Raw genomic sequence first — 27001 nt, forward strand, 5'->3', positions numbered from 1 at the left:
ATACCATCCCCGGCTCCTCACCTTCATGTACCACATGCTTGCAGGTAGGTTCATCCGTTGCCATGACTTCAGCTTCCTGTAACTTGTGCATGCCTCTAGACGAGATTTTTCCCCTGCACTTATGATGTGTCCCTTTAAATGTCTATGGAATGTTCCTACCTGGAGGTCCACCGTGCAATTCAAAGTTAGCATCTCTAAACCTCCTCTCCCTCAGCCAAGCATGCTCTCCAGTCTGTGTTTCCTCTCCAGTAAGCGGCATAAACCCTGGCCTGGCCTTTCAGAATTGTCTCGGTGCCTTCCTTACCCCACACCCCCACACCTAAACAGTGACTTGCTCTGCTCAGTCCTTTCCTTCCATTTCTCTTTTACTGATTTCATCTTCTTTCCATACAGCAAGCCCTTAACCATCCTTAGCTTGACTTTTTTTTACGTTATTCAGCTACCTTTCTTGCAGTCATATCTGTGAAATATAAAGTTCAAACTCTTAAATGTGGCTGGCATACAACATCCTCTATAACCTGGCCTCCAGTAAGCCCCCACCTTTGTGTGGCCCACCAAGTCCTATCTGCATTTTCTCAGAGGGTGCTCTGCCATCATTATGTGGCTCTGTATCATAGCCAAGACGGTGGGGAGACCATCTTCCCCTTGCCACCACACCCTGCTAGTATAACCCACTTATGTTTAAATAATGCAAATATTATGTCTTCTTCTAAGCCTTCCTGATGGTAGGCTTCCTGATAGTCTTCTCGAGAAGACCAGGCCACTCTTACCTTCTACTCTTACCCATCCTGAGTATATTCCTCTACCACTATTTATTTAGGGCATTCTCAATGTTTCCCCCTCCCCATTCCAAAATATAAATTCCTCGATCCCTCATATTTGTAACCTTCCATATTTGGCATGAAGTAAGACTTAGTAAAATACTTTTTAAAAGAATGAATAAATGAGTGAATAAAAAAAAGTTTACAAAGCCCACCAGTGGCCAAGTCAAGCAAGAGATCCTTGGTTTTCCTTCTTCCAGTTCATGTCTTCCCCATTCTATGCTGCCCGGGAAGAAGGCCCTGCCATCGATGCATTTCCTCTGCAAAATTTATATTATTTCCAGGTTGAAATGTCAGGACTCAAGTAAATTGGAAATAAGTGTCCCCAATTTCTAGAGTTCGTTCATGCTCTCACATGATTCAATTCTATTTTAATTATTTAAAGAAAAAATACAGAAAAGGAGGGTGCACACATGCATTGAGTACCTTCTGTATGTTTTATACATGGTCTCATTTAATCCTTATGCACCCCTGTGAAGTGTGTGTATTATCTACATACAACAATTGAAGACCCAGAGGCTTTGGGTTATGTAACTCGCCTAGAATCATGTGACTAGCAAATGTCAGAATTGGAAGTCTAACCACGTCTGCCTGATTCTAAAGCCCATTCTCTTTCCTCTTCACTACACTTCCTCCCTAGGGAAACAGAACAGAATTAGGGACATAAAATCTCAACAAGTTTCCCTAAAAGACATCCCTCTGTGACTCCAACAACAAATTGGACTGAAGAGGCAGGAGCTATGAGCCCTAACTCAAATCTTTTTGCATGATGTGCTTTGGAGAAAGTCAATTAACCTCTTCCTTTCCATTTCTTTAAATTCACCTAGATGAGATACGGTGACTTTCCTCATCAATTAACGGAAAAGTTACTTCACAAATGAGTTTGTACCATTTGCTACAGAAATGCATTTTATGCGATTACTAGCCACAAAAGTACTTTTATATCTGTAAGACCAAATAGTATTGGTCTAAAGGAAATAAGACAGCTGGTCTAATGAAAATCAAACAGTGGGTAAAAAATTGATTCACATTTTATTGAATTTTGAACAGTCTTTACAGAGGGATGTGATGCCTGCATTTTTCTACACCTGGTGATAGAGTTAAAAAAAAAATAAAGGAATGAAGAGCTGCTTGGAGAGAAAGAGGAAAGGTAGTAGGCGTGTGGCTGTTGAACATTTGACGTGCCAAATTGATTTTTTTGCCTAGGTCTAATAACTCCAAGGTGAAAATTGACATTTTTGCTTGAGCATTAAACACTTAGCATTCACAGCATTCATCGGGCCCCAACAGTTACTGGCTGGTGACATAACTAGGTTTTGGACAGTGCTTTATACAATGTAGAAAATCTAAAATATACTGGACAGAGCAAGAGAGAAAATAAGTCAAAATAGAAGCATCCTAGGATATAGAAATTATATTTTCAATTTTTTTCTAGATGTTGAGAGGCAATATTATAGAAAGAGGCCTGGCTTGTGGTTTTTTTCCTCTGGAATTCTCTCTCTCTCTCTCTCTCTTTTTTTTTTTTTTTGTTTGAGACTGAGTCTCACTCTGCCACCCTGGCTTGAGTGTTATGGCTTCATCATGGTTCATAGCAACTTCAAACTCTTGGGCTCAAGCAATCCTCCTGCCTCAGCCTCCCAAGTACCTGGGGCTACAGCATGAGCCACAAAGCCAAGCTAATTTTTTCTATTTTTAGTAGATAGGTGGCCTCACTCTTGCTCAGGCTGGTCTTGAACTCCTGAGCTCAAGCTATCCACTGGCCTCAGCCTCCCAGAGTGCTAGGATTACAGGCATGAGTTAATTTCTTATGGGTTAATTCTCTGTGTAACCTTGGACAACACACTTACCTCTCTGAGTTTTTGTTATATTTTAAATGGGGGTGTGGAATTTCTGCTGTTGAGGAGTGAACTTGTGCAAAAGAAGGACAGTAACTCCGAGTCCCTTTGTAGTACCTGTGTCCTCAGGTTTTAGGATGACTAGGATACTAGATTTGCTCTCCAGATACCCTCAGACCATACCTGAAGGCTAAGTGGCAGAGAAAAACAGAAGAAGGGAGATCCTGGAATGCCCAGATAACAGAACAACGGGCAAATGGTAACTGAGTCTTCTCTTCAAAATTGGTATTTGTTCTTTCAAAACAGAACCCCAAATAAAGAGACTTCTGAGTTGGAAGGAACAATTAACCCTAACTCCTAGAGGCAGAATTTCTGAAGGAGGAAACTCTTTAAGACATTTTTATAATGATTCTTAGGATTAGGGGATGTGAAGGCCTCACACCCCATTGTCCTGAGACTGGGAAAGACAGCAGCTCCCTCACCAAAGCTCTCGCATTTTCTGCAGCCAGAATCCTCTCCCAGATATTCAATCCACCCTTTCCCTGTTTTATAAAAAGTCCAACCTTTATACACCTAATATGATTTAGTCCTGGTTTCATTTCCTGAATCTTTGTGTTGCTTTTTCTTCCTGGATCTCATGCTCAATGCTGCCAGTTTCTTTGTCCCTGCAGGTGCAGACAAATTAGCATAAAGAGTAAGTTGCAGAATTGGAGAACAGCAAATTTGATTTCAAAAGCCATTTCAGATTGAAGTCCATTTGTTGGCATTAGGAGCAAAACTAATAAACAAACCATATTTTTTTCCTACTCAAATTGATTTTTTTTTACATGACAGTATCCCTTTAGAAGTAGAATATTGTATCAAATTCTGATTTTAGCCGTCCTGTACAGAGATTTTTTTTTGTTTCCTTCCTCATTATTGCTGACTGTTAAGTTATGTGGGTTGGCAAAGGAACATCTTTTCTTTTATAATAAAAAAGAATATATTGCCTTTCCAGCATCATTATCTACCTGTGTGTTTTTCTGACCTCACACACGTGGCATCTTGTGACTTCACAATGTTGGTGTTATCACAGCTCCCATTTTGCAGATGGAAAAGAAATTACAAAGAGATTTTAGATCAATACCTGGATTTTCAAAAGACACAATGGGGAAGAATTCTGGGATCTGGTTTTTCGTCATTGTCTAAACAAAGATTTTTTTTTTCTTTTAATGGTTTTTCTCATATAGAGGGGCATATGTTTACCATTTCTTTTTTGGGGGAAAATACTTTTCTGTAAACTGTGACAGGATCAGAGGGGGCTAGTTTAGGATGGTAAGATCAAGGCCACCAGGTGAGGGGCCAGAGTTCAGCATTTTTTAACCTTTGCAGAGTTCCTGCAGGGTGTCCACATCTCAGTGGTGGGCTCCCTTGATTGCATTGCACAGCGACTCACTCAGGCACTCCAGGGTAAGGACTCTGTTAAGACATTAACACGTCAGAGACAGGCAGTGATGGCACAAGGGTGAAGGCATAGGGACCCGCATCTGCCAAGCCTCAAGGCAGGTGGACCTGGATCCTGGACAGCTGGGGTTCTGGGCAGGGCTTGAGGGGATTCCCCAGCTGCCCAAAGTAATGGCCTCCTCTCCTCCCCAGCATCTGTTCCTTCTGCTGTCCCTGCCACCTCACCTAGCCTTTCCCTACACACTCCCTGTCTTTTCTCTACCTCAGAGCTTTTGCTTACTCATGTTTTTGCTGTTTCCCTATCGCTCCAGCTTGAAGTGGCCCTTCTGGCCCAGACACCCCATCTGTGCTTTTCCCGTGCAGCTCCCTGAGCTCTGCTGCTATGGATTTATGCCTGATTTGTTCCTTATTCTCTGTTTCACATTCCTCAGAGTGAGAATCTGATTACTCGTCTTTTTGTGCCAAACCCCATGTTGTGGGTCACTGCCCAGTCTATAGACGGGCTGCTTTGGGTAAGCTGACCACCCAAAGCAACATGTGGAAGGAAGGACCCAAGGAGAGGCTGGCTGGCCGAGGACAGGGAGGAGGAGTGGGATTGACACATCCAGCACCCTGTCCTGCTCATCTTGTCCCCAACCTTGCTCATGCCATTCCTCACTGTGAAGTTGCCTGGAAGCCCAGGAAGGATGACTAGAAAGTAATTCCTAGGAGCCAAAACATTTCCAAGATCAGAAAATGAGAAATCACAAAAGTGACCATAACCAGGTGACCCTGAATTTAGAGCTTTACATTTATTACTTTATTTTCTCCTCACAACAACTTCTTATGAAGTAGCTTTATAATCCTTATTGGGCTTAAATAACCCATTCTAGACAAACCTGCATGAAGTAGAAAGGCTGATATTCAAACCAGATCTGACTCCCAAATTATGCCTGCAAGTTATACTCCTTTTACGTCTAACTAGGTACCTTTAACTAGCACATTCTTCACCTGAGTTCAATTAAACGTCCCTGAAATAATCTGATTGGAATGGGAGCAGCGGTGGCAGAGCATCTCGAGACAGTATTGGGGGGCGGGGGCCCCATATTGTGTGTTTAGGGGATTCCTGATGTCAGCATTACAGAGCGGCAGCACCTCCTTAAGAAGTTTCACCCCCAGAAAAAGTGAACATGCCATGTGGGAGCCTTCTGTGACTTATATTAACACAGATCCATCATTAATATGACAAATATGTGCACCTGCAGACTTAATTGCTTCAATTTTCTTGAGTCACTGATAGGTTTATGGCCTGCCTCAATTCCAGGAAAACTGAAGCAATTGAGATTGGGCAAAAAAGTCTCTTACTCTAATCAATCTCTTGAGCAGAGCCAGTCTCTGGCCCTGATGACAGACTTTCTTTCTAGACAGGGTAATTAAAGAGGCAGAGCCAGCTACTTTTCACAGTCCCTTCATCTCAGTCTTATCATCTATAACACAGTCTCAGAAACTTGGGACCGGAAACATTTTTCTTTCTCCCCTCCTCCTCAAATGATTGGCCCTTCATCTTGGCAACGGCTGGGTCTCCAGCAGGGTGGGTTTGCTTCTGGGAGGGTGAAGGGTGGTGCAAGAGATTGCTATTGCAGTTTCTGACCTCATCTAAGACCAAAAGGTTTGTCCAGAAACAGAAAAGCAATATTTATTACAGAAGCTTTCTCCTGCCTAATCCAGGTTTAGCTTTTTATGAAAAACCAAAGAGAACACAAAATGGGATATCGCACCCCCCTTAAATGACAAGGAAACTTCTAGCAAAGAGAACAAAGCTACCTAGTACTTGTTGGACAAGTGGAAACTTTTAAATATCAATTTTTTTTTAAAGCAAGAACCTGGAAAAACCTAATTGATTATTAAATGGCTATGTATCAAAACTGGGTGTTAAGTAGAAGTTGAGACAAAATACATCAAAGGTATAAGAGATCCCTACAAAATGTGAGGAAATGATGCTGGTCATAAAATCCTCCAATTCTTTTCTAATTGTGGAGGGAAAAAAATGAGAAAAGTAAATGATGGGATACATTTTTTTTGGCCAGTTTTTTTATTGAAGAATTTGTGATATCTCATCAAGCAAATCACCTTCTGAAACTGAAGGACTCAAACAAGTACTGGTGAATGCTAAGAATATTCCCATTCAAGTAACCAAATAAGAAGAGTGAAATTACGGTTGGTAAATAAGATATTCCTATGCATCCTGAGGAATTTCAGAGATGAAGGTGGGGATGGTGGTGTCAAAGAGCCTAGTATAACCTTATCCAGCAGGAGATCCCTGCACCCCCCGAAGCAGAAGTTGATAGACACGATTCATAAGTACTCCAACACTAATTGAACCTAGCGTGAGTGTATGAAGTGGGGGTTTTGGTGGGGGGACAGGGCAACCATGGGACTCTATAAAGAGAGAACGTGCCTGAATGAGGTGTGTTGTCTAAGTGTGTGGGTCCATCAGGGGATCGAGTTAGAGTTTCGAAAAGCTTTTGACAGGTTCTACCTTTAACATCTATTTTTTAAAACATGGTAAGTTACCACTATATTTGTGAGCCTGAAGCCTCAGCTATAAAGCAGTATAATTTACAGTCTTTATAAATGATTTAGATGATTCTGAACTTCATATACTACAAAAAATCAAGTTCATGGAGACAGACTGTAAGAAGATAAGAATCTGTGTTAGAGGACAGAAGAGAGGGGGATGATTTTCCTGTGACTGACTTCAAGGTAATGCCCTCACAGATAAAGACTCCAGCTATAGTTATAAAATAAAAGGATCTCTGTCATGTCATTAATGATTCAGGAAAATAACCCAGAGTTCATTAAAATCGTTCTCTCAAAACATCAACCCAGTATTAAGTCCTGGCTAAAAAAGAAAGGAGAGCAGAATGTCTTCACAAAGGACATGGGAAACATTAACAGGACTCTACTTTTATGTAGAACTGTATTGTTTTTTTTTTTTTTTTTAGCGAGGAATAACTTAAGTTATTTTTGTCACAAATCTTTAATGATAATGTTAATAATAATAGGGACTCACATTTCTAGGGTTTTTCTTATGCACTTTCATTTTAATATCCCTGTGATGTAGATGTTTTTATTTTCCCTGTTTTGTGAAAAAGAGAGAAACTGAGGCATAAAGATTTCAGAGACAATACCTGCAGGAGGCTTGCCTCAGACTTCGGTTTCCTAATATTAGAATTCTTCCTATTTCTGCAGTACCACATTACTCCACTCTAGGGGATGCATTTAATGAACTCAGAGAAAAGTGCACAGAGAGCTGACTGTAATGATCAGTAGGAAGTAGGCGTGGTTGTGTGAAGGTAGAATGAAAAGCTTGACACACACTGGATGCAATCACCAAATAAGGAGGAAAGAAATATGAATGAGTCTGCGGATACAAGGCAAAGACTAAGAGAGGAATATAATTCATGGATATCACATTACAGCGTATGTGACCTTCACAAATATTCAGCTGCTAGCAACCAAAGCTTTAGAAACTCCAGATGAATGGAGGGAGGTATTGCTTCACCCAGCAGATATTATTCATATGAAACTTATTTCCCAAGGCATGGTGCAATCAGAAAACACAGACATAGTATACAAAACAAAAGAGATAGCGAATGGTTGATAAGTGAAAGAGACTGAGTTAGTTGCTAAGTAGCTGAGACTGGCCTGAGTGTTAAGGTCGACGGCAGGGAGGATAAAGTCCCCTGGCACAGAATCGCCTTCCAGTTCTGTGCCTTTTTAGCTGCAGGATGAGTAGACGGAGGAGCTATCAGTACTGTGTAGCTGTCCCTAAGTTTTGTCTTTGCATCCTGACTTAAGTCTAATGATCCACTCATTTCAGTTCCTGTCACTTTTATTCACAACCTAGTTTATTCATGAAACTTACAGCTGTATTTCTTTTGAGTGTGCTCTTACACATCAGAAGCAGAAAACCCAGCGCTTTTTTCTTTCATTTCACCAAACTCAACTAATACTGCTTTATATATAGCCTTGAATGAATGGGCCAGGGCTATTGTGATCTGTGCATGAGGATATAAACACAAGGAGTCAGGCACACACAGCAGTGCAGTGACCTGCCCAGTGAAGGGGCAGAAGACCCAAAGCAGGCGTGAGGAGTGGCCCCATCCATGAATGCAAAATGGCACCCAGATTTCACCTGTTTTCTAAAACATATCCTTCATGTGGAAGGCACATCTCCCATTTCCCAGTGCCAGCACCTTAAAATATGTTTTGTGTGGAGGGCTTATAGAGGAGGGACGGTTTCAGAATTAAGACAGAAAACATAGAAAGGGTGATAGCAAAGAAAAGGTCTTGTCAATGTCTGTTATTCCCAGCCGAGCAGCAGGACACCTTAGCAATCAAGTGACCTGTATTTCTTTCAAATCATTCATTCAGCAGAGACTAGATCAACATTTCTACAGGGATCTGTCAGGTTATTTAGAGGTCATCTGAACCCCTTCTATAAGGAACACTTATACATATTGGCCTACAGAAACGAGCCCAAAGCAGTGTGGAGAATCTTCAGACCAGAATCTGGAAGCAAGTACTAAGTACGTCTAATCCTTCAGGGGAGCCTGTCACAATGAAATCTTATCAGATGGCAATATGATTTGCACACTTGCGTGAATTGGTTAATAACTCAATTTCATTTCCAGGTCTATAAGCCCAAACTCTTCAAAATCCTGACAGTATTCACTCTTGATATATATCTTCTGTGTATCTAATTCATTAAGCTGAAATATAAGCACAGCAGCTCGTGATTTCCCAGTGTAAGTAAACTGCGCTTTGGTAGATAGCACAGTCTGGTAGAGAGATCCCTGTGCTGGCAGGCAGAAGGTTGGGGGACTGAGCCTGGCTATCTCCATCTCATTAGCCCCAACCCTTAACATTCTCAGTTACCCTCCTTGGCCTTCTTTCCTACTTCTGTGAGATCTACCACACAGGACTGGTGAATGAGAAGAAAGGCCCTGGAAAGTTGCAACACAGGGGTGATAATACATTTGTCACATGCTCCAGTCTTTGTAGAATTCCCTCTCTGCTCCACTTTCTCCACTTACACAACAGACACCTGAGATCATTGCCACATCTCATCTTCAACCTAGAAGGAACTTGACGCCCAGCCCCCATGATGGCAACTGCAGATCATAGGGAGATAAAAAGAATAAAATCAGAGACTTTAGAAGTCACTTAAGCCCCCTTTTCTTTGGAAGAATATGGTTTAGAGAGAAGAGCCCAGAGAAATGACTGGCCCTCCAGCTTTGGGCTTCCTACTGTGTGTACGTGCAAAATGCCAGTGCTCATGGTCAGCAATGCAAGTTCATGTGTCTGTGGAAATTGGAAGGAAAATCTTGTTCCCCAGGGTGCAGATAAGAATGGAATGTCATGCTTGAGTGCAGTGCCTCCAGCATTATGATTGCAGGTGCTTATACAGATGAGTCTGCTAAGAAGGACTCAGTTTACCACTGAGGGAAGCTCAGCTACTATTTTAGTATTGCCTCTATTTGCTCTTCCCTTTTTCTTGATCACAATTACCACTCCCAGGTTCATGAATGTTCCTGCCAACAAGCTCCTTTGTATGCCGACCGCGGACAGGCATGGATAGATAGCATGGCATCCTTCTGTGAAAGCCTCCATGGCCGGGTCTTAAAGCAAAGATAACATAAGTGAAGTTTTATCAGATATCTAAAGAATGTTCACTTTGCTAACTAACACTTATAGAAATGTACAAATTTGACTTGGCTCAGGTTCCTCAACTGGAACTGAGCTGATTCCTAGTATTACAGTTCCTGGACTGACGAAGACTTTTAAGCAGCTGGAACCATTTATTTGCTTAAGTCTAAGATGATTACTCAATTTTAGGATTTATGTGAGTGACATTAACAATGACAAGAACAAAGTTAATGATGATGATGATGATACTGATGTTTATTCTTATTCATTAATTGCCAGATACTGCTAAGCACTTTACTTGCATTATCCTGAGACTGAGATTTGCAAAGTAAGGGAATGGAGGTTGAAACAGTGAAAAGGAACAGGTGGCCTTAAAACCAAGAGACCTTGGTCTTTTTCCCCTTTCTAGTATTGACTAACTGGGTGAAATTGGACAAGTAGGTTGACTATTTTGGAACTCAGGTTCCTTATCTGTAAAATAGGGATATAAATACTAACATTAAAGGATCACTGAGGATTATTAGTTCGTGAATATTGAAAGTTTTTATTAGCAGGCCAGTACACAATGGGTGCATCAGTAGTTGTTGATTCATAGAGGATGAGAACAGAAATACAAGGGGATAAGAACTAACTAGAAAGGGAGATGAATCAAGACAGTATAGGACAAACAACACGCTATTTATTCTCCTTCTGTAAGTCATTTACAGGTGATATTTTGTCATTTTCAATTGCTTTTTTCCATTCATTTTGTAAAGCAAGAGCCATAGAAGGTAACTTACTGAAATAGTTCAGGATCAGAGAACTATACCAAATACTAAAAACCCTGTGAATGGAAAACCAAGAGCATAAGAGAGGATTTAGAATGAATAGAACTCTTCCTGGGTCCAGTAGGCACTGTCCTCGTCATCACCCGGCAACCAGTGTTCTGGCTATCTAAAGCTCAGGTGTCCTTGTTGCTTCCAATGCTTCTCTACAGAAAGGTAGACCCCAAAGACCTGCAAAACTCAAATCAGAATTTCGATCATATAACCTCAGGCTTCAAAATGACTTATTCTCATTACAATGTACGAAATGATCTGTAAATACATATTTTAACATTATGGAGTTTAAATATTATTACCCATCTTGCTAGATGTCAGATTTTGTTAAATGCATACCGTTATCTCAATTTACAAAGGTCAGTTGAGTGGCAGTGGAGAATAGAAATAGATATATGTAAAAAATTCTTTTACCAGTACAGCTGTGGCTCAGATAACCCTGCCTTTTTCAAAGAGCTTTGAGCTTTTTTTTTTTTTTTTACCCCTTTCAAATGAGACTTTAATGAGTATCATGTGGATAAACTCTTTGCAGAGGTTTGAAAAGATCCAGTGAAACATGGTAGTAGGAACAAGCAAATCATTTTGGATGAAATCACAAGCCATTTGAATGCCTCCTCATCTCTGGTTGTGTCAGAACCTTTTGGCTGCATTCTTCCCCCACAGGAATGTTTTTATCTCCATGGCTAGGTAAATAGAATGTTCGTGTAGTTGCTCGATTGCTATTCATGCCAGCACAGAGTAGCGGGGACTGACCTACTTCCAAACAGCATCCATAGAAAGCTTCACTGCTTTCCATCAAGGCTGATTTAAAAGCCACCCTCTGCTTCCCACAGCTCCCGCCCCCAACTGCCCCTGGAGACAACATATTATGGACTATCCAGGGTGCTTCTTTTCTTTCCCTTGTCACTCCAGCTTCCTGTGTTGGTTCATTTTAGTTCATCCTAGCCTTTTCTGGAAAAGGAGAAGTGGGTGGGTGGGCATTTTCAAAAGAACTTAACAATATTTCAGATTTTTAGAGTATAGCTCTCGAAAGGGGTATTGGTGGGGCTACCGAGAGAGAGATCCAGGCTACCCTTATCCTCATAAGCATAATTTATCAAGGGTAAATAACGTATTGGAAACCATGTAAAAGCATTTCTATGTGGATGATTTTTTCTTATTGAGGACACTCGATTGGGAGTTTGAAGAGGTCATTTTCCTGAGTTTCATTACAGCCAATCCTTACCCTATAAATTGATAGGTGGTACTGAGCTGGAAACATTCCAAACTCCTAGAGAAAAGTCTGATTTAAACATTGTCCACAGAGACTTTTATCCAGTTGGCATGCAGAAAGAGACCCAGCCTACACCTGATTTGGAGTCTATTAGGAGCCAAGTGTCAGGTCTGGTTTTGTGTCATTGAATGATATGGTTAGAGCTGGAGGGTTCCTAGAGACTTCCTAGTGCTATGATTTGAAGATGAGAAAAGTGAGCTCTGGAAGGATTACAGCAGCCCCATTCTCCAAGCTTCCTGTCCAATGTTCTCTGTAACCTATTATTCCATTTCTCATCACCGCATCATTAATGCTTTGAGTGTCTCTTATTTTTGTCATTGAGGGCAAATGTCACCAAGCAGGAAAATAGAAGTTCAATTATCCTTCATTTATTCACAAGTAGAAATTTTCAAACCCCAGAAAGTCAAGAAGGTTCTAGTTACTAAAAAAATGAACCTCCTGTACTTCTGTTGGGTGAGATAATTTGAAATTTTAAGCTATTTTTCTCTAAACCTTTGTTCCATATAGGTCTGTAGCCATTGCTCCAGCCTGTTTAGAGGCAGAGGAGTGAGGATGAAATGAGAGGAGGCAGTTCCATGGCAGGCAGTGGGTTGAATACAGGAACCACAATGACAGTTCCACACTCAGAACATCTTCACAAAAGAATTTCCTGGCTGTGCTAGTTCCCATTTTGTTGTTCACTTTGCCAGACCTAGATAGGCACAAATGTCATGCACATGATCAGTGTTCCTAACATCTGTGCTGGTTGACTTGAGGCCCAGCAGGGTGCCCTGTTTTATGTGGCTTTCACTCTGAGATATGGGATTGTATCACTTTAGAACTCCATAACAGATGGTCCCTACGGTGAGAGGTGTGGAGACCCAGCCAACTCAGCCCAGGGCAATTGTTTTTTTGTGGCTGGTCTCATTTCCTCACTTCTCTTGACTTTGTCCTTTTTCTCTGCATCCTTCTCCTTTGTCTATTTTTTATCTGTCCCTCATCTTCCTTCACAGATGGCCAGGACATTAATGTGCTGCTGTCATTATGTTTATGAAACAAGTTGGAGCCTTTAGAGGATGCCGTTCCAGAGACATTGAAGACTTGAGTAACATTTGATACCAAGGTGAAGATTTTCAGGATAATTAGGGATCCCCTACTGTTATTAACCTCTGACTTAAGCAGGTTATTTCTTACAAAGGTGTTGAAAGTTAATACCACTGTTAATAGTTTCAGCCAGAAGACCATTACGAAACCATGTGGGAAACTAGACCTACCATCAATATCTTTCAAACCCTAAAATGAGACGGGGGTAGGAACAGGGAAAAAAGCAAAAAAAAATAAAAAAGAACAGAAGAAAAGAGGGCATATCTATCACAGGTCTATCCTTGGTAACCTTAATGATACCTATTTGATAGACAAGACCCCTTTGTTATTTGATAGACAAGACCCCTTTGTTATTCTTAGTTTTGGATTGCCGGCATATCATGACCAAAGTTCTGAGCTTAATCTTTATAACATAAAGAAACCCATAATGGCCACTGAGATAGCTTGGGGTGAAGGTGTAGCTAGATTCCATTTTTAGAGATTGGCCTTTTCCCTTGTAATTCTTTCATAAAGAATAAAGGGCCATTCATAATACCACACTTAGTAAAATTGAAAAACAACCAAGCAAAGGTAATAACCCATAGACATCCTCAAACCCCCTAATGTCAGTGGTCCTCCATAGTAGTAGATTTCATTTGTTCTCCACCTGATCCAATTCTTTTCTAACTCTGCTCTGGGAACCCCCTCAGAAACCATTTGAGATTTGGTTTGGATGAAAGGTTCTAAGACTAACAGCAGGTTTGAAAATCCTGATCCAAGCAAGGTCTTTTAGTAGTCAGTATGGCCATGAGGAGGTAGAATATGTCAGCCTCAACCTTGGAAGACTGCAGGGCAGGGTCAGTTCGTCCGGTGCCCTCAAAATGAAGCTAAAAATGGAGGGGTTTTAATGCTTCCTCCTCCCTTGACCTTGGTAACCACAGCAATCTTATTACTACTCAGCTGAATTCAACTTGAAACTCAGCCTTGCTAGGAGTGAAAAAGGGTCCCAGAATGCCAGGACTGCTTTAAGCCACTCTAAACAATTCAGTAAATTAAAGGACCTTGAGAATTTTCCCAGTTCAAATCCATATTTGAATTTATTTTTTTAAGCCTTTTATTTTATTTTATTTTTATTGAGACAGAGTCTCACTTTGTCACACTTGGTAGGGTGCCGTGGTGTCATAGCTCGCAGCAATCTCCATCTCTTGGGCTTAAGCAATTCTCGTGCCTCAGCCACCTGAGTAGCTAGTACTATAAGCACCCACCACAGTGCCTGGCTATTTTTTTTTTTTTTCTATTGTTTAGCAGGCCTGGGCTGGGTTTGAACCCACCAGCCTGGGAGCATGTGGCCAGCACGCTAACCACTGAACTATGGGCACCCAGCCCCATATTTGAATTTAACATGCCAAATTCTTTGAAAGAGGACATTATGATCCAGTCCTTAGTGAGGTTGTATTTTGGTGACTGATCTTCATTGTATGTTTTATTAGCAGATCAGTTTGTTCAGGGACTCTCAGCACAAGGGCATGGCCAGAGAAGAAATAGGGCAGTTGGATGGTTATGGGGAAGTTGTAATGCCTGGAAAAGGAATTTTTGCAGCAGAGCTCCAGGTGTCCTAAGCTAACCCCACAAAGAAACATGCTAAAAACTCACAGCCCACAAACTAACATTAGAACAATGACTAAGGCTAATTTAAAAGTGATTTTATCTCAATTCTCCTTCCCTCTGCCTTTCCCTACCCCAGATTATTCTCTACTGTGACTTTCCCTGACCAAGATTCCATCATTCCAGTTCTCTATTGCATATAGAGATTCTAAGACTTTCTCAGAAGCCACATATCTGTTTCTTTCTCAGAAGCCACATATCAACCTGGGGTTTGCTGTGAAGATGGGCCTTGCTCTTTCCAGAGCTCTGATTCAATCCTCTGGAGCCTATACACCCTATGTACAAAGGGAGAGAAAGGTAGAGTACAGGTTAGACTTGGGTAAAGGCTGGATATTATTTGAGACCTTAAACTTACCTGTCTAGGCGGTCTTGTGAGGCACACCCTTTTGGACTTAAAACCATAGAATGTCAGAGTTGTAACAGAGTCTTGAAGTTCTTTTACACAGATCCTCCTTATAAAGAATGAGAAAACTCAAAGCAAGGCAACTCATTCATGGTTTCTTAGACCATGCCTAGGGCTCCCCAGCCTTAGTTCTCTACTTTACTCACTGTGGAATATAGGATCAGAATGAGACCCTGATGGAATCTGGTTTACCTGCCATTCTTTTTCAGGGTCTTCCTGACCATTCCAAGTCGTGGCTTAGTTCACTTCTTTGCTTAACAAAATTGTGGTGACTTTCCATTAGCTCTGCACTCCCTAAACTGGTATTAACAACTGTTCCTCAGTTGACACCAATCAGCCCCTGTCCTCAGCTATTTTTTTCCATATTCTCCCTCTTGCTGCTTAACAAGACCTCCTGTGGTTCTGCAAACATGCATTACCCTTCTGTTCTCTTCATCTGGAATTACCTCTCCAACATTTCCCCCCATTTTATTCCTTGCCATCCACTTGTGCCCAGCCAAATTCCACACTCTAACTCAGCACTGCTATCAGACCCCTTTAGAGTACTTGTTCATGGCCAGGTCTTAGGTTCCCTGTTAGATTGAAAGCTCCTTGAGAGTAAGGACTGGGTGGCACAATTTGTTGAATGTGGCAAATACACTGTGCTCTGAAAATATTTGTTGTATGTAAGAATAAATAATACCCTGGTTTCCTTGGACTCCAGGCAGTTCCAGGATTTTGGGAGGTGCGTGGAGGGGATGAACGGACATGCTAAAAGTCAGGACATCCTTACCCTTCCAGATGTCTCAGCCCCATGGTACGATGATGGCATTAGTGCTCCTGCCACCTGTGGTATCTTGAGATGACTGTATAGGACCCTGTGAACATTTGTTTTATTCAGTACGTTGTTGCAAAGGTTCTTCTGGCCTCATTTACAGCTAGCCTTGGATTGCAGTAACTATTTCATCACCTTCCAAATTGGCTCTTGGAGTCTCAGGGCAGGCTTGCATTGGTAAAGCAATTTCTGAGCATTTACTCTTCTCGTGCTATTCAGCTGACATCCAGACTAATATGATTACATTGAGTTCCAAGCTGTGATCTCTATCCTGTTGGTGGAGAAATTCACAAGACATTAACTGTGCCCTGTGTTTTTTTTTTTTTAATTAAATCATAGCTGTGCACATTAATGCAATCATGGGGCACCATACACTGGTTTTATATATCATTTGACATATTTTCATCACACTGGTTAACATAGCCTTCCTGGCATTTTCTTAGTTATTGTGTTAAGACATTTATATTCTACATTTAGTAAGTTTCACATGTACCCTTGTAAGATGCACCATAGATGTGATCCAACCAATCACCCTCCTTCCATCCATCCTCCACCCCCTTCCACCTATTCTTAGGTTGTAAGTAGGTTATAGCTTTCATATGAAAGCCGTAAATTAGTTTCATAGTAGGGCTGAGTACATTGGGTACTTTTTCTTCCATTCTTGGGATACTTTACTAAGAAGAATATGTTCCAGCTCCATCCATGTAAACATGAAAGAGGTAAAAATCTCCATCTTTCTTTAAGGCTGCATAATATTCCCTGCATGGTTTTTTTTATTCCTGACCCTGGCCAGATACAACATATGGAAATAAGTTTCTGGTTTAGCATTTTAGCACTGCCATGGCAGATCCTGCCAGAAGAGGGGGAAAAAAGCCAAGGGAAGAGCTCTCAGTCCATAATTATCTCAAAACTAAAAAATGGCATGGCCCCTTGGCAGGCATGGTACCCTCTTTTCTTCACCTCTTGCCATCTATGGTGAGTCTAGTCAGGGTGGGATCCTGACATCACCATCTATGGGGATGGGCAGGAGTGGCGTATAGGGAGGTTCAGAGGGCCAGCCTGGAATTCAAGGCCAGAGACTTTGTGCTTTCAACCCCCACCCCACAGGAGTGCTTGGTAAATGTAGAATGTAAATGTTTTGGCACAGTAACTGAGATAACGCCGGAAAGGCTATGTTAACCACTGTGATGAAAATGTGTCAAATGGTTTATGAAGTGAGTGTATGATGCCCCATAATCATATCATTGTATACAGTTATGATTTAATAAAAAAATTTAAAAAAGTAAAAAAAAAAAAAAAAAAACCTCTACTATACCTATTCCTTCCTTGGTGTCCCCATGCTTAGGACCCTGAAGCAGAATACTTTCCCTTCATAAAAAAAAAAAAAATTCTTGGACTGCTAAAAGATATGGTACTTCTTTTTCAACCAATGAAATGTTCTGGAAGTAGGTGGTGGTGGTGGTCACACAAACTTTACTGAATTAAATAGTTTGAAAGGGTGAATTTTATGGTATGTGAATTCTGTCCCAGTTTTAAAAGAAATCATGGGATACTAAGATCTTGCACAAAAAATCAAAATGCTGCAGCACAAAAGGTCCTAAAAGACCACATGGGTTTTCTACTCAGGTGCTTCCTCTGCCTGTGCAAGTCTGGAGAGCATGTTTTCTGGGGCTTGTGTTGGGGTTGAGGGGATCTAATGATTTATCTGTGTCTGTCTCTGTTCTCTGTCAGGCAGAAATGACCTTGGCCTAAGTATTACCTTGCCTTTACTTCCACTGTTAAAACAGAGGCAATGACCCCACCTTCTTGATAAGGATCTCCTGGGAAATAGAAATCTGCTCTGATAAGTGCTTACACCCTTCTGAATAGTTACAGGAAGGGCTGAGTGACACCCAGATGTATATGGAGTAAATCCCTGGCTGGGTGGAGCAGGGAGGCTGAACCTCTGCCTCTCTGGGTGATTTAATTATACCATTAGGTGCTCTATTTGGAGCCGTGACTGCTAATGATTTTTGTGTCTGTGGTGAGAAAGAGACACTTGGCTTCTACTGCAATGGCCTGGGGGAGCAGGGGGAGCTTCCCTGGCATTGATGTGAAGGCATGAGTGTGGCTGAGTCATCGGCTGAGTGGAGAGTGGGGCTTGTGCTTGTGGGGCCTCCTCTGAAGAGCCTTCTGCCTCTGCTTTTTCATACCCCCAGCCCCCAGAGAAATGCCCACAGGTTTCTCCTCACCTGGAAATCTGGAAGCCTCCTTAGTGGAAAGGCAGCTTCTTCTTGTGAGGAAGCTTCACTTAACAAATGGGGCCAGGCCTATGGAAAACAGGGGGTCTTTATCCTCATACCTGCTGTCCAATATAGCTTCCTGGATGTTTGTGCTGCCCACATCCTGGATCAGAGATAGCTTAGCTATCCAGCACCTCACTGAGTGCCCTAGGTGGTGAGGGAGAGGCCCCAAGGATGAAGGAAAGCTGTGATCATAATGAATTTGCAGCTCTCTTATACTCCTCCCCAGTCTGTGGGATGGTGGAGCAAGGGAGGGACTCACATCAGTGTCTTTTGGGACAGACTGATGACGTATGGCTCATCTGAAGCCTTCTCACCTACCTACCCTCCTGCAAGGACCAGCCACAGTCTTCCCTTCGTTCTCCTTACTCTCTGTCGGTACCTCAGCATACTACCCTGCTTCTATTCCCACTGAAAGGAAGTCCACTTACCCTTCAGACTCAATACCAGTACCACCTTCCTCTGAAAAGGCTCCTTTCCTCCCCTCTCCCACCCTCTACCCAGCCGAGACCACTCATTCCTTCTTCTGTGCTCCCACAAAACCTTGTTCCACACCTGGTACAATGCTTACCGTGTTCACTCACAGCAGACTACTTTGCAGAACTTATTGAGGGCCTCACTTAGGTTAGTATCTCCCTTACACACCCAGTGTAAGCCTGTTGAATAAATGAATGATTGGATCAATCAATAACATCAACAAACACTGAACAATATTTATAAACTCCAAAAATATTTAAAATTTCTTCCCTTTGTATGATTGTAGTAGTTAATGAGAATATATTCTACATGCATCTTATTAAGTCTTTTTATGTCTGTGGGATTTTCTTTTTGGTCAAAGGTGATGTATTTTGGGAGAAGGAGCTATGCTATTATAATAAAATGAAATTGTAAAAAGCAACGATTTGCTAAAAGTGTGTTCAGCAGAACATTAGTTCCCCAGTGTGAGGCTAGTTGTTACAGAAAAAATGGCCTGGGGCCAAATGAAGTTGGGAAGAGGCTGGGTTAATCAGGTTTTTCTACTGTGGGATGTCTGAAAGCTTTGACTCGATATTACATAAGAAGAGAGGAGCCATACACACACTGTACATATGCTTAGTACTTGCAACCGTGCAAAGGACAAAGAGGGTTTTGGCATTGTGGTATTAATTCATTGATTATAATGCAGTGCCTTGAATTAGGTCCCTGAGAAGCAGGTGAGTGTAATAATGGCCCACTTTTTCCCTACCCTCTTCACTTACAGCACCTCTCCTCTGCAAAACTGAAGAGAAAAATGGAAGGGAATTAAAACATTGCTTTACCTATCACAGGAAGTTATCCAGCATCTCCAGTGGACTATGCAGCAAGTGATTGTGGTTTTAGAAATAACCTGTCACCCCAGTGGCTCTGCAGTCACCTTCCAGGACCATTCCATAAGTGCCAGTTCTCCTCACAGTCATTTCCAACTCTCTCCTTAGTAAATTTAGGAGAGATGTGTCTGGTGTTTCTGGGAGTAGTTGCTGGAGAAGTCATACTTTCAAATTTATAAGAGGCAAACAACCTTGTATTTACCTTGGGGAGGTTATCAGGGATTCAAACTGAGATGGGTAAAGGATGCCATTGATCAAACTGAGATGGGTAAAGGATGCAAGGGGAAGAACTTGAATTTTCATCTTAGAGTTTTTCTCAATAGGTGAGAGCCTGGCTCACTAGATTAATAGTGGAGAGACTATAGGAGATAATTCTCTTCTTCTCAGGGTCTCTTCCCTTTCTTGAGGTTTGCTGCAGCAGTAAATTTGACTTAACTATATTTAGTTGGAATTTTTTGTTGCCTTCAGACAAAACTGGCTAATTGGTACTAGTGGCCAGGAAGTTGTAAAACTTGGTCTGGTCCAATTTCTTACCTGTGTCTTTGGTGTTTACCCTCTAGAGATCTCAGGGAACACAGAGGACATCCCTCTGGTGCGCTGGAGGCAGCAGTGGCTGGAGAATGGCACTTTGCTTTTTCACATCCATCACCAAGATGGTGCCCCAAGCCTCCCTGGGCAAGACCCAACTGAAGAACCCCAGCATGAGTCTGCAGAAGAGGAGCTGCGAATCCTCCACATCTCGGTCATGGTAAGAGCAGCAGCACAGCCTCAGCCTGTCAGGCCACAGCTTATGTTGCCTTGGCATTGAGCTTTGGTGCCATAGACATAGCTTTATTGAGCATGTTAATAAGCACATTTCCCATGTGTGGGAAATGCAGCCACTTGTGGTATGAGTAAAAGTTGCAGTTGCCTATTTAGTACCATTCCCCAACTCTTCTCTCTAGGAAGACATTCAGATGCGAAGTAACTTCTACAAACCAGAGGGGCAATGGATTTTCTTAATTGCTTCATATATGTTTGTTGAATAACTGAAACTCTACGCTGCTTACCACTACCAATCCCTCCTTCCTCTTCTCCTGGCCAGGACTGGAGGCCAGCAACCTGAGTTTTCTCTCCTCTTTCAAGAAAGGGCATGTCCATAGAGACTTGATTCCCTCTCTCCAGCTGAACTCAGAAACTTCACCATTAGCCTCTCTTCTGTTTAAAAATTGGAAGCCTAAGAAAATGAAAAGATTCTTTGTAAAATTCTAGGAACTTTTGTTGTAGAATCTCACCAGTCAGTAAGTGCTACCATGGCTACCTTGTTTATATATGTATCACCAGTCAATACTTACTCAGTATTTGGGAAATAAGTCTGTGAGGTTATCAGTGGGTAGAGAAAATACTTGTTTCATTTAATATTTTTTGTATCGATATCGTATTGATAAATCAGCACATTATCTGCTCGTAGGGTAGCCTGACAACAGGTTGATCATCCATGGGCCACATGTAAACTCAGCCCAGAGCATAGAACCAGCTCAGGTGTTAGTCTAAACCTTAATTTATCTGTTTCTCTGGTACTATCATATCACTTCATATACTCTTTAGTTTTGCATATAAGACTGAGGGAAACTGAGCACGTTTTAGATATACAAAAATGTGCAATAGCCAAAATTTTGAGATGAAAAATCTCCCCATAAAATCTCTGATAAAATTTCAGAATGTAATTCTTTCATTTTTCCCTCGGCCGTTGTCTCTATAAATAACTGGCTTGATAGATTACTTCCATGTACACAAGGTATTTTGTTTAGACTATATGGTGGAGGAAAGAGTCTTTGAATAACAAATGCAAACCTCAGTATCTATCTAGATAAGACCAGAGGCAGAGAGTAAATGGAATTGCTCCGCCTCACATTGACAAATTAATTGAGGTTTATAGCATGAGAATTATAGGACTTGTATAACCTTAATCAAAGACTACTGTTTCCTCACTCATGGAAGATTGTCTTTAATGTAGCTTACAGTTTCCAGAGAGTGGTGAGAGCAGGCAGGTCAGCCGAATCAGCCCTGGCATTGACTAGGGTGACTAAGTGGCAAATGTGGAGGCCAGATTGTCTTCGTATTTATAATATGGTCTGATTAAAAAGAAAGGATTATTTCCTATCAGCCATCCACATCCTGCCCTCAATGTGGGAAGCAATTGTGGTCATGGGTGGTTTTTGTTTGATGTGGATTTCTTTCTTTTTTGTCCAAGACCATTTCAAAGAACTGTTCTTTGTCACACCAAAGGAATGTTTAAGGTGAAAAAATGCATAGAGATTGCTAAAGATGAATATTGGGTATGATTGTGTCTGAAAGTGCCTACATACAAGAAGTTAAGATAGGTGATATGTCAGGAGAAGAGTTTAGTATGGGGGTGGCGCTGAGGGCTTATCGTGAGGCTGCGCAGAAAAACAAATAGTTTGAAGCTTGTCATAGTTACTGCATCAGATCTTCAGTGCAGCAATGACTCTCCATCTATTCCCAGAATGAGGTGCTCCAACAAGTTCTCTAGAGAAGTGTTTGTGTGTGTGTGTATGTGTCTGTGTAGAAGTGGGTGGATTTGAAGATAGAAATATGCTGATAAAAAAATGCCAAAGGATTTTTAGGAAATAGGTGGGTTTCTTTAAAATAAAACAATCCCTGCAAAAAGTCCTACATTACCAATGCTTTTTAATGAGATTTCTGGGGAAGGAATTGATGGACAGTGTACACTGAAATGGAAAGAGCAAAGAATTAGCATTAAGCCTATCTCTGAGATCTTTCCTTCATATACTACTGGCCACCCATGGCAGACCACCGATGATTTTCTGTTTTCCAAATAAAATGGAAGAGGTTGTTTCATTATCTTTTTTTAGATTATTCTATCTTATTTCCAACCATGCTGGTTGGAAAAGGGTACAGGCAAAGAATGAGGACAGGAAAGTCTTGTGTTATCTCTGGTTTGGTCTCTTGGAAGTGGGCAGACCCACATGTCATGAAAAAAGATCTGGAAGGCCTTTGACTTCTGCAGGACGAGAATCTTGGGCAAAACAAAGACGTAACTCTTTCCTCTAACTCTGGTCAAAGCCAATTTGGTTAGTGGAGCTTAATGCAGCCCGCCTTGCCTTCTCACTGCCCTCTATTCCCATTCCAAACACATACCCCACACACTGCTTTCTTATCCTTAGAATTTTATTCTAGAAACAGTTTCAAAGTCTGAAGTTGTGTATCTTCCCTCAGCTTGAGAATCAAGCCTGAGGGTATCCTGTTTGAAGATGTCATTTCTAGAGTCTCTGATGGCTTCTTCTTAAGATACTCAAGGACGGGTAGGCTTTATTTGATTCACGTTATGCCATAAACTTCGGAGGTAAAGTAGGCAGCTATTTGAGGCATCTGGATGACAGCATTATAAATGTCAGAAGACAGCAAAATTCTTTGACTTATAACAGTGTTGGGCAGTAATATGCACTTAAATGAAATCCTATTACCTCAATTCTGTTAGATATGAAACAACAGGAGCAAGGCTATTTTTCATTAACTGTAAATAGCTATTTTTCATTAACTGATCAATATTTATACAGTTTTCAGACTGGATCAAAATAGTATAATCTGAGAAAGAGAAAAGCTAAAGTTATCATCAAAACATGAATATGTCCAACCTTTCCTTTCTTGTTAAGTAATTGTATATTTACTACTTGGGAGGCTGAGGCAAGAGAATCACCTAAGCCCAAGAGCTGGAGGTTGGTGTAAGCTGTGATGCCACGGCACTCTACCAAGGGCGACCAAGTAAGGCTCTGTCTCTAAAAAAAAAAAGGAAAGAAATTATATATTTAAAAGCTTAACTGGTAACCCTAAATATTCCCAATATGTGCATAGGGAATTAATGGTTCTTTGGAAACCTTAAAGTTTACATTTCTCTTATTTTTTATTTATGCTTTTCTCATTCATAGTGCCTTAATGCAGAGACAACTGTTTGTTTCTATATTTTTCATTGACTATGTTTTGTTTTGAACAAAACATATAAGTAATGAGAGAATGAGAAGTAAAAGGAAACCTTGTTTTGTATCCTTCTGACATTATACTGATGAGAATTTGTAAGTCCTCTCTTAATACCACATGCACAGTATGAATCTACCATCAGCAAAATAAGCTTGCAGAAAACCAATACCCCAGCTGGGAGCTTGACAATTTAAAACTTTGAAAAACCTTTTGCTTTTCTTATTTTTCAATCACATCCTCAAATTTTTGAATTATTTTTTCCAAAGAGGTACTATTTCTTCCTTGCATAGAATAATTGGATTTCCCTACTGAACTCTTACATTATTGCTTTGAGGGTCAAACGATGTATTTTAACCTCCTGCATGATTCAAACTTGGCTGAAGAGATTTATTTCAAATTTCACCAGATAATTGACATTCAGAACTATGAAAGTACACAAGGACATTCCTTTGAAAACTCTTGGACAAGTGAAAGCAGAATTGGCAAATGAAAACTGAGTGTGAGTTTAAACCCAAAGTCAAGAAATTTTTCAGTCATAAGACAAAGTGTTTACTCCATAGAAGGCCAGATTTTAATATGACTGAATATGAATAATTCAGATTCTGCACGGATGGAAATTCCATGTTGTACTTTTGCTAATTTACCATATGATCTACATTTTTCTGCTTAAGGTCTGCAAAGGAATTTAATGGTGTATGGTAAAATTTAAACATATTATCTATATGTATGTTTCATCTTTGTAATAAAGATGGCAGTTTTAATAGATTTCTTACACACATAGAGGTTGGTTAAGTACATTTTTCATAGCAAGTAGCCTTTCAAAGTGCTTCAGTTATGTACGTGTGTGTGTGCACAAGGACTGTCCAGAAGTATACAGCCATGTAAAATGAACAATACTGACACACCTGGCTGGATACTTTTTGGACAACCTGTGTGTACATATAATTATTTTGTATTGATAACTCCTACTGGTAGAGAATATCTTTTGTAGTTCAGCCTTCTGAAGCATAACTCACAATTGGGGGGGAGGGGGAATCTTTGAGCACCTGTTAGTCCTGAAATTTTGTGAACAGAGCCTGTCACTCAAGCCTGGGTGAAGCTCAAGACCACTAGCTCAGCTGTGTCAATCTCACTGACCAGCATCTCTAGGCCCCACTGCCATTGATTGCTGGCTGCCACCAGAGGCCTGTGCCTGCTCTCAGGATCCTCATTTCTGGGAACCCCAGTTGAGCCTAAGGTACAGAGTTTACTCTTGGGAGAAAAAATATCGAGAACAAAGTTTGAGGACAAAAGAGGCTGCAGGTGCTATTATGGAGTTCCAATGTTCAGCAAATAGAATGAGCTTTCTAGGAAGTTCCATTTTGGAAAAGTTAACATTTGGAATGAATTAGTACAAAGCCCACAGATGGGGGCCTCTAGGATGGTGTTTCCAGGGCTGTGTAACAACATTATGCTAACGCTCCATCCCTGCCCTCACTGTTATGTTCAAATTTGATCCAGCTGCCTGAGCAGAACACATGACTTGGCTTAGAGCTGTGCTTTTCACTCCTCGAGCACAGCCACTGCCAGGGGGAAAGAAGAGCAGTTCTAAGCATGGCCATCACTGTATCTCAAGACCATTAGGTATTTATTAATTGCCTTTAAGCACAAGAGAGAGGAGAGATTTTTTTTTTCCTGTTAGTATCTTTTGCTTTCAGCAAATACGTTACAAAATTCATTAGCAAATTTACTAATCAAGGCCACATTGGCATCATTCTGGTCAATTGATATGCTTTGTTCTATTGAACTTAGGATGTCCTAATTTATTAGGTCTAGCCCACCTGACCTTTAAAAAACAGATGGAGACACTTAGACAAGTCTTACACTACCAGAGAGTATAGAACTGGAGTAGTGAGTTGGAAAGTACAAAAAGACAGATATCAGGGGAAAGGAAAGGGAGGGGAGGGGTAAGATGGGTGGAGGGAGAGTAATTGGTGGGACCACACCTACGTTGCATCTTACAAGGGTACATGTGAAACTTACTAAATGTAGAATATAAATGTCTTAATGCAATAACTAAGAAAATGCCATGAAGGAAGGCTATGTTAAGCAGTTTGATGAAAATATTTCAAATTGCATATAAAACCAGCACATTGTACCCCATGATTGCATTAATGTACACAGCTATGATTTAATTAAAAAAAAAAAAAAAGACACATCTCCATGCAGTTCAAGGAAGCCTTTTCTTGCAATTCAAGCCATCCGTCATGGGACTGAACTGACTCAGTGGTCACACTGCCCACCTGCCATCATTGTGTTTTTTATATTCCATTAGAAAAATGGTGGGTAGCTCCTAAAATAATCAGAAGATCCCCAAAACAAAACCTCTTTTTCTTTGTCTCTGAAAGATTGATGTGGGAAAACCTGGCAATGCCAAGGTTCATTTAGGGACCAAACTAAGTGCCAACTAAAGTGTGGCTTGCAAACCTTCTCCTGGCACCAGGGGATGGGTCTGCATCCTGCATGTCTTGGTAAGATGCACAAGGCACAGTGTGTGTTGTCCACTGGGCGTTTCTTTTGCTCATCTGTTCCACTCTTGCTTGGAGCCTGCCTGCGTTCCAGTAAAATGAGAGCTAGGGTGTAGTGGAAGAAAACACTGGACTTAGAATTGGAAGAGTAAGCTTCAAATCCTGGCTTTGCCTCTTTAGGTAATTTGCTAGCCTTTTTGGAAGCTTCATTATCTAATCTATAAAATGAATGTGCTGGTTAGGCTTTTTACTTTGAGAGAGTGGAGATCCACTTAGGCTTTCTCTGAAATGGACTTTAACCATTCATACAGAGATAAAGGTGACAGCACTCTCCTAACTGAAGAAAAAAGAATCCCGGAAGTACTATTCATGAAGGTTGGAACTGCAAGGTTGAAGATCCAAGTTACCCTAATGGCCCTCAGCCTCCATGGTTTGTGGTGTGGCTCTTCGCACGTGTTTCTGTTGCTCCTCTTGTGTGAAATGGCTTCATCAGCCAGTCTGCTCTGTAAATCTTGCTCCATTTCAGTGCCTTTTAGTTGCAAGTCCCATTTACTCATCACATCAGCTCACTCATGACCCATCCTGACTGCTCTCAGCTTCGCAATGTTTCCAACTTTGTTCCCACTGCTGTCAATCTCCCTGCTTCCACCCTCTTCCCAACTCCTTAGGAAAGAAGCAGGTGGTTCTAGCATGTTACAGTAGTTCCTGTTTGTTCCCAGGTTTTCATTTCAAGTCGTCCCATAGGTGGATGTGATCCTAAACTTCTCCCCATGGCTGTAGTGGGCAGGTGGGCTTACGTGGCACAGTCCTGCTCTGCACAACTCAGAGCCATTTATTTTAGCAGAGGCTGAAACACTGTGATTCCACATTTGCTTTGTTCAGTATGAGAAACATACTAAGACCTAACTTGCAGAGATGTACCGAGAACCAAAAATAGACATCGTCATCATCACCATTGCTATCAAAATCTTATTTTGCACTTACTATATTCTAGACACTGTTGTAACTTATGTTTTATTCTCATTACAGCAACTTAAAGTAG

General features: G+C 41.1%; 1 protein-coding gene across 3 annotated transcripts in view; it reads left to right on the forward strand.

The window, feature by feature from the left end:
• Positions 1–27001, forward strand: part of ASTN1 (astrotactin 1) — a 335437-nt gene that overhangs the window by 92611 nt on the left and 215825 nt on the right. For all 3 annotated transcript variants that reach the window (XM_053607621.1, XM_053607622.1, XM_053607623.1), the window contains exon 2: positions 20014–20201. In XM_053607621.1, the coding sequence (XP_053463596.1) occupies positions 20014–20201 (188 nt within the window). The remainder of the gene's footprint in view (positions 1–20013; positions 20202–27001) is intronic.

This window comes from Nycticebus coucang, chromosome 10, assembly GCF_027406575.1.
Source record: "Nycticebus coucang isolate mNycCou1 chromosome 10, mNycCou1.pri, whole genome shotgun sequence".
In the NCBI taxonomy this organism is placed as follows: Eukaryota; Metazoa; Chordata; class Mammalia; order Primates; family Lorisidae; genus Nycticebus; species Nycticebus coucang.